Source organism: Lepidochelys kempii, chromosome 1, assembly GCF_965140265.1.
Source record: "Lepidochelys kempii isolate rLepKem1 chromosome 1, rLepKem1.hap2, whole genome shotgun sequence".
Classification (NCBI taxonomy): Eukaryota; Metazoa; Chordata; order Testudines; family Cheloniidae; genus Lepidochelys; species Lepidochelys kempii.
The window spans coordinates 2,606,634-2,618,759 of record NC_133256.1 but is presented as its reverse complement, the minus strand read 5'-3'; the positions used below and the strand labels follow the sequence as shown (position 1 = coordinate 2,618,759).

General features: G+C 45.2%; 1 protein-coding gene across 1 annotated transcript; it reads right to left on the bottom strand.

The window, feature by feature from the left end:
* Positions 1–2,907: 2,907 nt before the first annotated feature.
* Positions 2,908–4,378, bottom strand: LOC140916076 (olfactory receptor 52P1-like). The gene is made up of 2 exons (XM_073357096.1): positions 4,333–4,378; positions 2,908–3,890 (listed from the first exon to the last, which is right to left on the bottom strand). Exon 2 carries the CDS (start codon positions 3,844–3,846, stop codon positions 2,908–2,910), a length of 939 nt encoding a protein of 312 aa, XP_073213197.1. The 5' UTR covers positions 3,847–3,890; positions 4,333–4,378.
* Between the last annotated feature and the right edge of the window lie 7,748 nt (positions 4,379–12,126).

Sequence of the window (12,126 nt, the reverse complement as noted above, 5' to 3'; positions counted from 1 at the left end):
GAACTGATCCATGTGGGATTCCACAAGGGAGGGGTCTAGTGCTGGAGGTGCAGTTTCCCAACACCGCTAATTGGGTGCATCCCTCCAAGAATGATTCAGACCGTTTTAGTGAATCCCTCTGGACTCCTTCTGCCTGTTAGATTAGAGAGAAGTATCTCATTTTTAAGAGTGTCAAATAATGCAAAGAGGTCCAGGAGAATGAACATGGATGTCTGTCCCCGGCCATTGATAGGAGGAGATTGTCCATCAGTACTTTTACAGCAGGGAAAGTGGATAGTAACTGATAGAAATTAGAAGTTATAAAATATAGAAAATGGATAAAGGAAGCAAAAGACACCAGAGATAAATCCGTGGCTAGCAGGGCTGAGAAAAATAATAATAAGATTATGGTAGTATATTAGAAACAAAAGGAAATCCTAATAGCGGTATAGGCCTTTACTCGATGGAGATGGTAACACTGTTAATAGTGATGCACACAGGGCAAAAATGTTCAATAAACCATTTCTTAATGATTCCCAACATTGTGTTAGCTTTTTTAACTGCCACTGCACATTGAGTGGATGTTTTCAGAGAAATATCCACAATGACTCCAAAATTTCTTTCATGAGTGGCAACAGCTAATTTAGATCCCATCATTTTATATGTATAGTTGGGATTATGTTTTCCAATGTGCATTACTTTGCATTTATCAATGATGAATTTCATCTGCCATTTTGTTGCCAAGTCACCCAGCTTTGTGAGATCCCTTTGTAACTACCTCTCTCCAGTCTGAAAAGGATAATTTATTCCTACCCTTTGTTTCCTATCTTTTAACTAGTTACCGATCCATGAGGGGACCTTCGCTCTTATCTCATGACAACTTACATTGCTTAAGAGTCTATTCTGAGACACCTTGTCAAAGGCTTTCTTAAAATCTAAGTACGCTATATCCATGGATCACACTTGTCCATATTGTTGGGAGAATGTGAAGTAAATAGAGTAAAGATAAACAATATAGAGTAAAGATAAACAATATAGGACTATATATAATATAGAAAGAAAGAAAATTAAATAAATATTAGACCCATTCAGCTCTAACACTGCAATGTTTTAGATTTAAGCACACATGGTAGAGCGCTTTCCCTTCACTCCCTCCCCTGGTTCTTGTCACAGAAAGCAGAAGACCAGAAGTCCAAAATGCAGACAATATTATGTTGGGGTTAGTTTCCAGCAAGAATGTATACCACAGAGCCTTGCTTCCCACTGTCCCATTCCCAGCTCTTATGCCGCAGAGCCTTGCCCTGTGTCCCCCTTCTCCATTCCCATTTCCCATCTCCTCCTCCTTAGCAGCTCCAAATTTACCTGCAAGGCACACCCTTGGCAACTTCTGGTCATGTTCTGTTTTGGAAGGTCATGAATTTAGGGTCTTCATCCCACGTCTTTTGTGTTCCATGGGAAGGGTGAGTAATCAGGTTGTGCTATGGTCAGAAACAGACATTTCTTTGGCCTTTTAGAGTTTGACCTTGCCTCAAGAGAAGAGCCAGGGAGCCCTCCAGTGTATGCTCGTATATTACACTCCCCCCATACCCTGTAGCACTTTAGCTCTACCTGTATCTTTTCTCATTGTGTTAAAAGGCCCATCTGGTTGTGGGAAATGCAACACACAGTTCCTTTGTTCATTCTTCTTCATACATATTAGTGTAAGGTATGAGAGTATCAAAAAGTGAAACCCCAAATTCTCTCTCAGCCTGACAAAAGAGCCTATATACTAACACCACATAAGTAGTAGGTTTAGAGCATCCCAGATATTTGCCTATGTGTAATATCTGGAATGGTATTGAGTAATTAACAGCCGGTTCACAGAGGCCAGTTGTTCACCTGCTGGAGAGAAATGGTGTTAGGAAAAATGTCTCTCAAGATAGCTTCAGAGGACTGCTCCAACGTACACTGTATTAACTCATCTTTTATACCTTGAACAACACACACAGGACATAATGACCCGCCTGGATTATCATTTTTCCTAACTTTCTTAAACGTCTAATATCAGAGGCATCTAGACTCAAGGTTTTCAAACATTTCTCTTCTTTCATTTTCACTTAATTACATGTCTGTCCACTCCTCCAATTCTGATTACCAGAACCTGCCAGCTAGATTTTGAGCTTGCATCTAAAACCCTGCTTTCCAATTGCCCCTAAACCACGTGGTGGTCTATTTCATTAACTCATAGTGGCAGAGAGTACTCTCTCATATGGCTGCAGTTGGCTTTGGTGTATACCCCCAACCCCTCAACAAATCCAGGGAAACCCAATCCACTTCTCAAAAACACACAGTTTAACAACTCTCGCTAATAAGCTCTAGTAGAATGTCCTCAAAACCTGCAGCAGCTTTCCTGTATTAGCACTTTCCAACAGAAACGTTTGGTTTCCCCTCCAGGATTCTTTAGGGACTGGATGTAGAAAATCAGGTAAATTTTGCTCACCGGATCACTGTACATATGATAAAGAACTGCAGTGCTGTAGTTGCTTTATTTCTCTTTGGCCATCAGAAAATGTGGCTTCATGTCGTCAAACAGACAAGCAGCCTGTTCACACAGGGAAGCCACCTTGTTTCAGAAAGATGCAGTATCTTCTGGGAGTCTGGAAGACATGGAGAGGCCGAGTGACAGGGGGATAGGGGATGGGAGCTGATGAGTGACACTGAAAGAGCAGGGGATGGTCAGAGAGAGGGAACTCAGCAAGAGAAAGAGCAGTGCTTGGTGATGGAGTGATAAGACATTAGGTATGAGGAACTTGTCAGACTGTGAACTTCCACGACTGTGAACTTCCACACTGGTGTGTTCAGCCAAGCTAGGAGAGAGAACCTGTGATTAACGAGGAGATCTCCTTTCGCCCTCTTGTCACACAGTTTAAAGTCATTGGCCCCCAGCAGTCATATTCTGCAGGTGTATTTGCCCATTTTGTCACGAAGTTCTTTGTTTTTGAGCCCATAAATGATAGGGTTGAGCATAGGAGGGACAATGAAATAGAGGTTGGCCAGGATGATGTGAACATGCAGAGCAATGCCCTGACCAAACCGGTGTGTCAGAGTAGTGAAGAGGACGGAAGTATAAGAAATCAGCATCACACAGATGTGGGCTGTGCAGGTGTTGAGGGCTTTTTGATGGGCTTTCTTGGAGGAGATTCTGAGGACAGCCCTGATAATCAGGCCATATGACAGGACAATGAGTGCCAGGTCTAACCCAATGACTAAAAACACTATCACCAAGCCATACATCCTGTTGACTGTGATGTCCCCACACGATGTCTTTGCCACAGCCATGTGGTCGCAGTACGTGTGGGCGATAATGCGGTTGGCACAGAATGGCAGCCTCCTCAGGAGCAGGGGCATGGGCAGAATGAAGAGAACAGCTCTTATCAAACCCACGAGCCCTAGATTAGCTATGCATGTGTTGGTGAGGATGGTGGCGTATCTCAGAGGGTTACATATGGCAACGTATCGATCGAAGGCCATTGTCACTAGGACAGCTGAGTGCATCGTATAAACCGTGTGAAGGAAGAAAGTCTGGGTGAGGCATCCACCCACAGTAATACCCTTCAAATTGAACCAAAATATACACAGTGCTTTTGGCATGGCGGATGTAGACATGCCAATGTCTGTGACTGCCAGCATGCAGAGAAGCAGGTACATCGGCTTGTGCAGGGTCTGTTCTTTGCCGACAACAAAGAGAATCATGAAATTTCCCATCAGACCAATAATGTAGAACATAGAGAAAAGGATGGAAATCCAGAGGTGGGCAGCTTCCAGGCCAGGGATGCCCATTAGAATGAACATTGAAGGATCAGAGGGGGTGAGGTTGAAAACTGCCATGAGATGGTTGATCTGTCACTCAGGCTCAGAAATGTTCAAGGTGCCTGTGAAAGGAAAGAAGCACAGCAAGGTGGGTTACACACTTCATAACAATTATTGCAGTAAATATTTTATAGTTATTACCAGTGTAGAAAGGGGGGGTGAGTAGTAAGTTGCCAACATTTACAGATGGCACCAGAATATTTCAATCATAGTCAAGTCCAGAGAGCTCCTCAGAGGGAGCTAACAAAGCCAGGGGAATGGGCAGCATGCTGGCAGATGAATTTCAATGTCAGTAACTGCAGTGTGTATGCCCACTGGAGGTAAAAACTCGAACTCCTCAAAATCCTTACAGGGACCTGGGCATCATGGTATACAGCTCTGTGAAACCCTGCTCACAGTGCAATCGGGGACAGAAACTGAGCAAAATTTTAGGATGCCGGAGGAGTGGGGTGGAAAATCATACAGAAAATGCAATGCCATGAGATCAGTCAATGACTGTTTCACTGTTCTCTGGACTCCTCTGTGTAGTAGTGGGCACCCTTCTTATACAGGATATTGCAGGACCAGAGAGGTTTTGGGAAGGGCAACGAGAATGATCAAGGGCCTGCAGAAACTCTCATGTGGGAGGGCCTGGGGGGAAACTCCCGTGAAGATAGTTTGAAAAGACTGGGATTGTAACCTTACAAAGGAGATGAATAAGAGGGGACATGAGAAAAGTTTATTAAATACTCACTGGTAGAGATCTGATGGAGAATGTGTTCTCCCTGTCTCATAACACAAGATCAAGATGACATTCAATTAAACTGAAACATGGCCCATTCAAAACACATAAAAATAGAATGCATTCTTCACTCAGTGCCCAATGTGACTGAGGAACTTGTTGCCACAAGAGGTTGTTGTGGATGTGAGCTAAGCAAGAATCAAGAAGTGTTTTGACATTTACGTAATAGTGAGATTATCCAGTTAGAATAAAGAAAAGGAGGACTTGTGGCACCTTAGAGACTAACCAGTTGATTTGAGCATAAGCTTTCATGAGCTACAGCTCACTTCATCGGAGGCAGTGAGCTGTAGCTCATGAAAGCTTGTGCTCAAATCAATTGGTTAGTCTCTAAGGTACCACAAGTCCTTCTTTTCTTTTTGCGAATACAGACTAACACGGCTGCTACTCTGAACCGAGTTAGAATAGTTACAGATAAATAAACATTTTGAAAAGCCTATACACCCCTGTGTTTCAGGGCACAAGCCAGTCTCTAGCTGTTAGGCATTAGGGTGATGCTCTCAGGATTGTCAGGTCATTCCCCACTCTCCCGCATACACCTACTGCTGGGTTTCTTACACCTTATTCTGCAGCTCCTAGAGTGGTCAGCGTTAGAGAGAGGACACTGGACTAGATGGACCATAGGTCTAGTCCACGATGTCATTCGTATATTGGAAAGGAGTCGAGTTTCCCTCAGGGAAGCAGAGATTATCATGCTGGACTATGACTCTGTGCTCAGCAGAATGGGCACAAAGAGCAGCACAAGGGTCTTGGTATTGAGGGTTACAGGCCTGCACCTCTGTTACTTCCCTTGTTTCTCTTGGTGAGACACTTTCTTGCAGACACCCAACTTTGTCTGAGACATATGTGACTGGTGTTAACGGACAAGTGTAAGCAGAGACGTGTCAGCAACTCAGATTCCAGCCCTTCTCATACCTGAAGTTTTCAGATGATACAAAAATTGGGAGTACGGTAAACAATGAGGAGGAGAGGCCCCTGGTTTAGAGCAATCTGGATTGGTTGGTAAACAGGGTTGAAGGAAATAATATGCATTCTCATAGAGCTATGTAAATATCTACATCTAGGAACAAAAAATGCAGGCGATGCTTACATGATGGGGAACTATCACGGGAAGTTCAATGACTTAAAAAGATTAGGGAGCCTGAAAGGATAATTAGCTAATGTGACCCTGTGGCCAAAACAGCCAATCTGATCCTGGGATGATAACCAGGGGAATCTCAAGGAGAGACAGAGAAGTTATTTTACCTCTGTATTTGACACTGGTGCAAATGCTGCTGGAATCCTGTGTCCAGTTCTGGTGTCCATAATTAAAGATGTCTGAACCCTCTTCAATGTACCAACATCCAAGTGTGATAAGAATTACTACAAGATGAGAAAACCTGCCTTACAGTAATAGACTTAAGGAGCTCAATCTATTTAGTTTAACAAAGATGGTTAAGAGGTAATTTGATAACCATCTGTAAGTACCTACACGGGGAACAAAATATTCAATACTAGGCTTTTCAGCCTAGTATTCAGAGGAGTGATGGGATCCAGTGGCTGAAAGTTGAAGTTGAAGAAATTCTGACTTGAAATAAGATGCCATTTTTAAACAGTGAAGCATAATTTTTTTATCAGTGAGAGTAATTAACCATTGGAACAATTTCCCAAGGGTCTTGGCTGATTCTTCATCACTGAGAATTTTGAAATCAAGGTTGGATGTTTCTCTATAAGATCTGCTCTAGGAATGATTTTGGGGAAATTCTCAGGCCTGTGTTGTACAGGCCTGTGTTATACAGACTAAATGATCACAATTGTCCTTTCTGGCCTTGGAATCTCCTAACATGTCATCTAGGGTGACCAGTTATCCTGATTTTATAGGGACAGTCATGGTATTTGGGGCTTTTTGTTCTATAGGTTCCCATTACCCCCCACCCACTGCACCAATTTTGCACACTCGCTGTCTGGTCACCCTAACATCATCTGAAGTCAGCTGGAGGCCTTGTGCCTCCAGGCTCATGTCTCAGCTTACTAAAAGCATTTTTTTCTATTCATGACCAGGTTGAATTTAGCCCTATGAGGAAAAATACTCATGTGACTGCGGCAACTTGGAAATGACAGGTTTCAGAGTAGCAGCCATGTTAGTCGGTATCCGCAAAAAGCACAGGAGTACCGGTGGCACCTTACAGACTAACAAATGTATGGGAAATGTTACACTAGGTGTATGTTTCACGAGGCTGAGGGATCTCATGAGGCACTGCATGGATGAACATTTTAGGTGAGAAAAATCATGATTTCACCCCATAAAGGATCTGCAGTAAGGAATGAAAGTACAGCCATTACCGTGGATGGCTAACAGGGCTGGTTAGCAAATGGTCCCAGAGCTTCCTGGGTTTAATGCCTGTGTCCCTGTGGTTCCTCCACATGGCAGCTGTATTTATCTAGGCCCTCACATGTCCCAGAACTGACCACTTCCATTGCATAATGTGCATACTTTTCAGCTTACAAGTTGTTCCTGCGTAACAGTCCTGGAAACACCATGCCTTGTGTATGGGTGTAACGAGAGAAGCCACACAGGTGCCCTGTCTTTTGCCACTCATGTGTGAGATTTCCCACTGGTGAGACACAGTCACTGATTACCTCCTAGCCAAGGGAGAAGGTGTGACAAGAGGCACCTCACCCCTTTCAAAGGAAGAGTTGTGGGGAGGGTGAGAGAAGGTTGGAGCCAGGGATGACTGGGGAGCATGGTGGAGATACTGGCGACCAGGGTGCTGTTGGAATTGGGTCAGCCTGGGATGGGGAAGAAGAGTGTGGACAGGGGTTCAGAGTGTGATGGGAGATTGAAGCAGCTGATTCCAAAGTGTGTTGGGTTCCCCCTAGGGTGTCACAGGAACTGGGGAACCACTCAGCCCTCCAACACCCCAGCCTGGGCTCCCTCTCTCAGTGTGCTGCTGTGACAAGCTGTAGACCTGATCCTGGTCCCACACCTCCACCAGCATTTGCACAGGCAGGGACACACCCTGCTGCAGTTACATGCAGGCTCTGACCAGCCACTGCATGAACCAACGATAGAGAGGTTACAGCCAAAATAACCACCAGCTCCCTAGCCTTGGACCCCAGAGCTGTGCCGTCCTGCCCTGAACCAAACTCTAACCTGTATGATTTTTTTTTCCTGGTTCACTCTTCCCTCAGTATGGGGAGGACAATGTATACTTGTGGTAACCAAGCTGAGAATTTTCCCCCCGACACTTCACTTAAAGACATACTGGGTTTAAATTAAAACGTATTAACTCCAATGAATAGATTTTAAGTGATTACAAGGGATAGCAAACAGATCAAAGCAGATTAGCTTGACAATAAGCAAAATCGCCAATTAAGTTTAACACACCAGTTAGATCGACTATGAATGAGCAATTTCTCAACCTGATTGAGGATACAAGGCATCTGGCAGACTCTAAAGACACAATCTGCATTTGCTTTGGAGCGTGGGTTTCTCAGGTTCCCATACATAGGTTAGAAATCTCTTTAGCCTGGGTCCAGCACTCCCCCCAGTTCAGTCTTTTTTCCACAGGTGTGTCAAGGAGTCCTCTTGTGTGGAGAGTTAAGAACCACCAGTGATGTCACCCACAGCCTTATTTAGCTTTAGTATATGACAGGACCCCTTTGTACTTTTCCCACAAACTGGTATGAGAAGCAAGTTTTGAACAAACATCCTAAGATGGAGTCCCGAGTTTTGTGGTCTGGTCACATGCCCTTGGAGAGTCACAACATCCATTACTTATAGTCTTGCTTCAGGGGCGTTACCCAGGTGTAACTACATTTGAAATAGGTACGTACTCAATATTCATAACTTCAGCTACAAAAATGATACGTGCACACAAATAGGATAGTGATATTCAGAAAATCATAAATTTTCCAATGACTTCTTACATGACCCACCTTGCATAATACACATTATAATTATGCTATAATTATACCATACTAATAACACTATGAAGAATGTGGGGTGCAGTCTCAGAAAAAAATCAGTGGTTCTTTCCACTGGGGAAATGCCTGAAGTTACATAACAGCACCATCAGTTGGAAACAAAACTGCGTAAGAGTCCTGAGACCCAGCTTGCAGGTCCGTGGCTTGGAAGTGCAAACAGACCCTGAGACCTGCCCAAACACACTTGGGGCATGAAAGGTCCCAGCGCTGGCCTTGGACCAAAAATCACAAGAACAATTTCATTTCAGCAGAGCTGCCTGCCTACCCCACAGCCCAAGGTGCTGTCTGCCTGCCCATGCCCACCACCTGTCTGTCCCCACAACCCTCAGCACTACCCGCTTATTTCTGTACATCTCCCTCCCTACCCTCATGAGCTCCAGGATTGCCAGCCTACCCCTGTACATCCCTCTCCCTGCCCCCACAAAGCCCAGTGCTGCCCACTTGTTTGTGTAAGTCCCCCACCCTCACAATTTCCAGCCCTGCCACACAGTGATACCCCTCATCCAGGATCAAAACCAGGTGCCAGACCCCACAGCGACAGCTCACAGAAATATCTCCTCGGACTAATTTAAACTCAGTGTCTGCCTGCACCCGGGGAAAGGGGGAGATCAGCCTGAACTGCCTTTCCAGGCATGAAGGGAACCCCAGCAGCAGCTCAGCCTGTGCAGGGAAGGAAAGAGGATGTGGAGACTAAAAGGAACCAATGGGAGTAACTCTTCCTCAAAAAGCTTTAAAGTAATGCAGCCCGTTAGAAACCCAGATACCTCTTCCTGAGGCTGCTTTTCCATATTGGCAATTTCTGACATTGCCAAGAGGCTGCAGTGGGGTTGCTCACAGGTGGAGGGATTGATCTCAGTGGGGCCAAAATTTCACCCTTGGTGTTTTAACTTCTGGCTCCTAACTGCATAAATTACAGACTCTGGTCCTGCTCCAGAGAGTGCTATTCTGTTAGGGTGCTCAGAGAGTCTGAGGGAAACCCCCAGTTTATGTGGCGTTCTGAAACGGGGTATTAAAGATGGGATTTCAAAACATGTGGGCCCTGATTTTGCTCTCAGGGAGGCCAGTGTCAATCTGGATTTGACCCAGTGATGGCAGAATGGGAGAGCAGAATCTGGCCAGTGTGTGACACATTCTTGTTTTGAACCCTCTGGTAACACAGATACCCACTGCAGAGGGTTTGTCTGCCTGAATTGGAAAACTTGAGCGAACCATAGAAAAACCACACAGCCCAAAAAATGGAAGCTACGGAGACAGACAGAAGGAGTAAGAGAGAAGGAACTGATATTAAAAACAAATATTTCTCTAAACTATTTCCAATACATTTGTAGTTCCAATTTTACCAGTGAAATCCCTTGGTGTTTCTGGCAGTACTAAACAGTTCAAGTCACTGTGCTGGTGCATTTCTGTCCTCATGGTTCTTGAACATTGGAACCCTTCCTGAGCCCTCAGCACTAATTTTAATGTGGAAACAGGCAACTCACCAAAATCCTGCTCAGCAGAGAGAGGAAATTTCTTTACTGTTACAAGAAGGCAGAGCCCTGTGAATCAGTGTATGAATCTCACGTCTTACACTCGGCATGCTGGATAGCGACCTTTATGATTCCCCTGTACAGTCCCTGTGGACTCGCAGGTTGGCCAGAACTCCCAGACAATTCCCTCAGCTCTGAGAAGAGCTGGAAGAGCAGAAAATAGACCCTGGAGAACTTCAGACTGAGTGCCTCCCCTGGGAGTGAGAAACGATTCACCAAGGTCAGGGGCTCAGATTGTTAAGGCAACCTGTGTCTTGCAAACTGCTCAGCCTAGCAATTGATAACAGCTTGTTTTTCCTATGTGGAGTGTAACCACCATCTGCATTATTTGTGGCAATGGTACCACAAGATACAGGACCAAAAGCTATTTTCCACTGATCGTAGCAGCGTACCGCTGCATACTGCCCATGCAGTTGTGATATCCAGTGTACAATATCCAGTTGTAGTATCCGGCATCTGAAAAGTCACTGCCACCCTGTGGAGGCCAAATGACACGATCCTGAATTGATGCAGGCCGAAGGGCGTGGAGAAGGCTTTCTTCCCCCATGATTCTGGTATCAAAGATATTTGCCAGTATCCCTTTGTTAGGTCTAAAGTGGGTTATATCTGGCAGATGACACTGTTCTCATAGTTCATCTACTTTCTGCATCAGGTAATCATCAAATTCTAATACTGTTGTTGAGCTTTCAGAAACAGATGCAGAAACGGGCTGTGCTATCTTGAGTCAGGACTAGTACAATTTGTAATTTTCACTCCATGCATCTGAAGAAATGGTGTTTACCCACGAAAGCTTATGCTCAAATATATCTGTTAGTCTTTCAGGTGCCGCCAGACTCCTTGTTGTTTTTGTGGATACAGGCTAACACAGCTACCCCCTGAAACTAGTACCCCTGACCCCACTGATCACTACATTAAGTTCAAACCAAATATAATTTATTAAAGAGCAACTGTCAGAAACATAAGGAAAAATGGGAAAGGTTCAAGGAAACAAGGGACCCTGATCAGTGGGCACGGGGACATCGAAAACAGCTGTCTCTGGGATGTTAGGAAAGTGTGCAGTCTGCTCCTCACACATCCTCCTGCCCAGGGCCTACCTGTCCTGCGGTGATGCCATGGGACCGATACTTGCTCTGGCAGTGACCACATGCCTTCAGGCTTTAGGTGGTAGGACCCTTCTCCCCAGCATTTGCCCTCCCATCAGATTCATGTCCTCACTTCTGACTCCAGCTTCAAGGCCCTTTTGTCTAGTGACTTCTCCCTGTGTTGGGCCCTCTGCCCAGGGCCCCACCTAGCTCTCCCCAGCTGCTCATTGTGCTCAGGTGCAGTGTTGCTTGTGGCATCCACTAGCCTGTCTCTGGCTCCCCAGCTCCCCGTAGTAGCTCAGCCCTGGCTCCTCGTTGGCACAGCTGGTCTGTGCCGACCCAGCTCCTGGTTCTGGTCTGCTCCAGCTGCAGTTCCCCGACTCTGCCTGAGAACCGCTGCCCTGCGGCCAGCCCAGGTCTGCCTCTTCCATCTCAGCACCGCTGCTCTGCCTCCGCCGAGCTTGGCTCTTCTGGCTGAGTGCTGCTTCTCTGGCTCTAGCCCAGCTCGGCCTTCTGGGCTGCTCCTCTGGCCCTTGTGTTTCCGGCTGCTGCTGCTGCTCTGCCTCAAGCTCAGCTGGAAAGATTGCCAGACATCTATGGCATTATTAGCCCAAAATGCTTTAAAAACAAGCACAAATGTAGCTCAATCTATGCATTGAAAAAAACATTTTTTTCATTAACACATCAAATAACAAATGAAAGGTTCCATTACATACCTACTGCTACAGATTTGATTACAAAACAAACAAACAAACAAAAACCCTAAAAGCCCTAGCAGGAGTTCATCTAATTAGCAACAAAGCTGCCAGATGGCAATCAAATTCAAAATCAAAACTCCAATTCTGGTTCTTGTATCCAAATTGAAAGTTGGCAGGTGTTTCAACAAAAAGAAGCAAATAACAGGGTTAAAAATATCCCAAGAGGAACCCAAAACTTATGTAGT

Excerpts from the sequence above, each read along its gene's own strand:
- LOC140916076 (XM_073357096.1), bottom strand. The coding sequence starts at position 3,846 with ATGGCAGTTTTCAACCTCACCCCCTCTGATCCTTCAATGTTCATTCTA.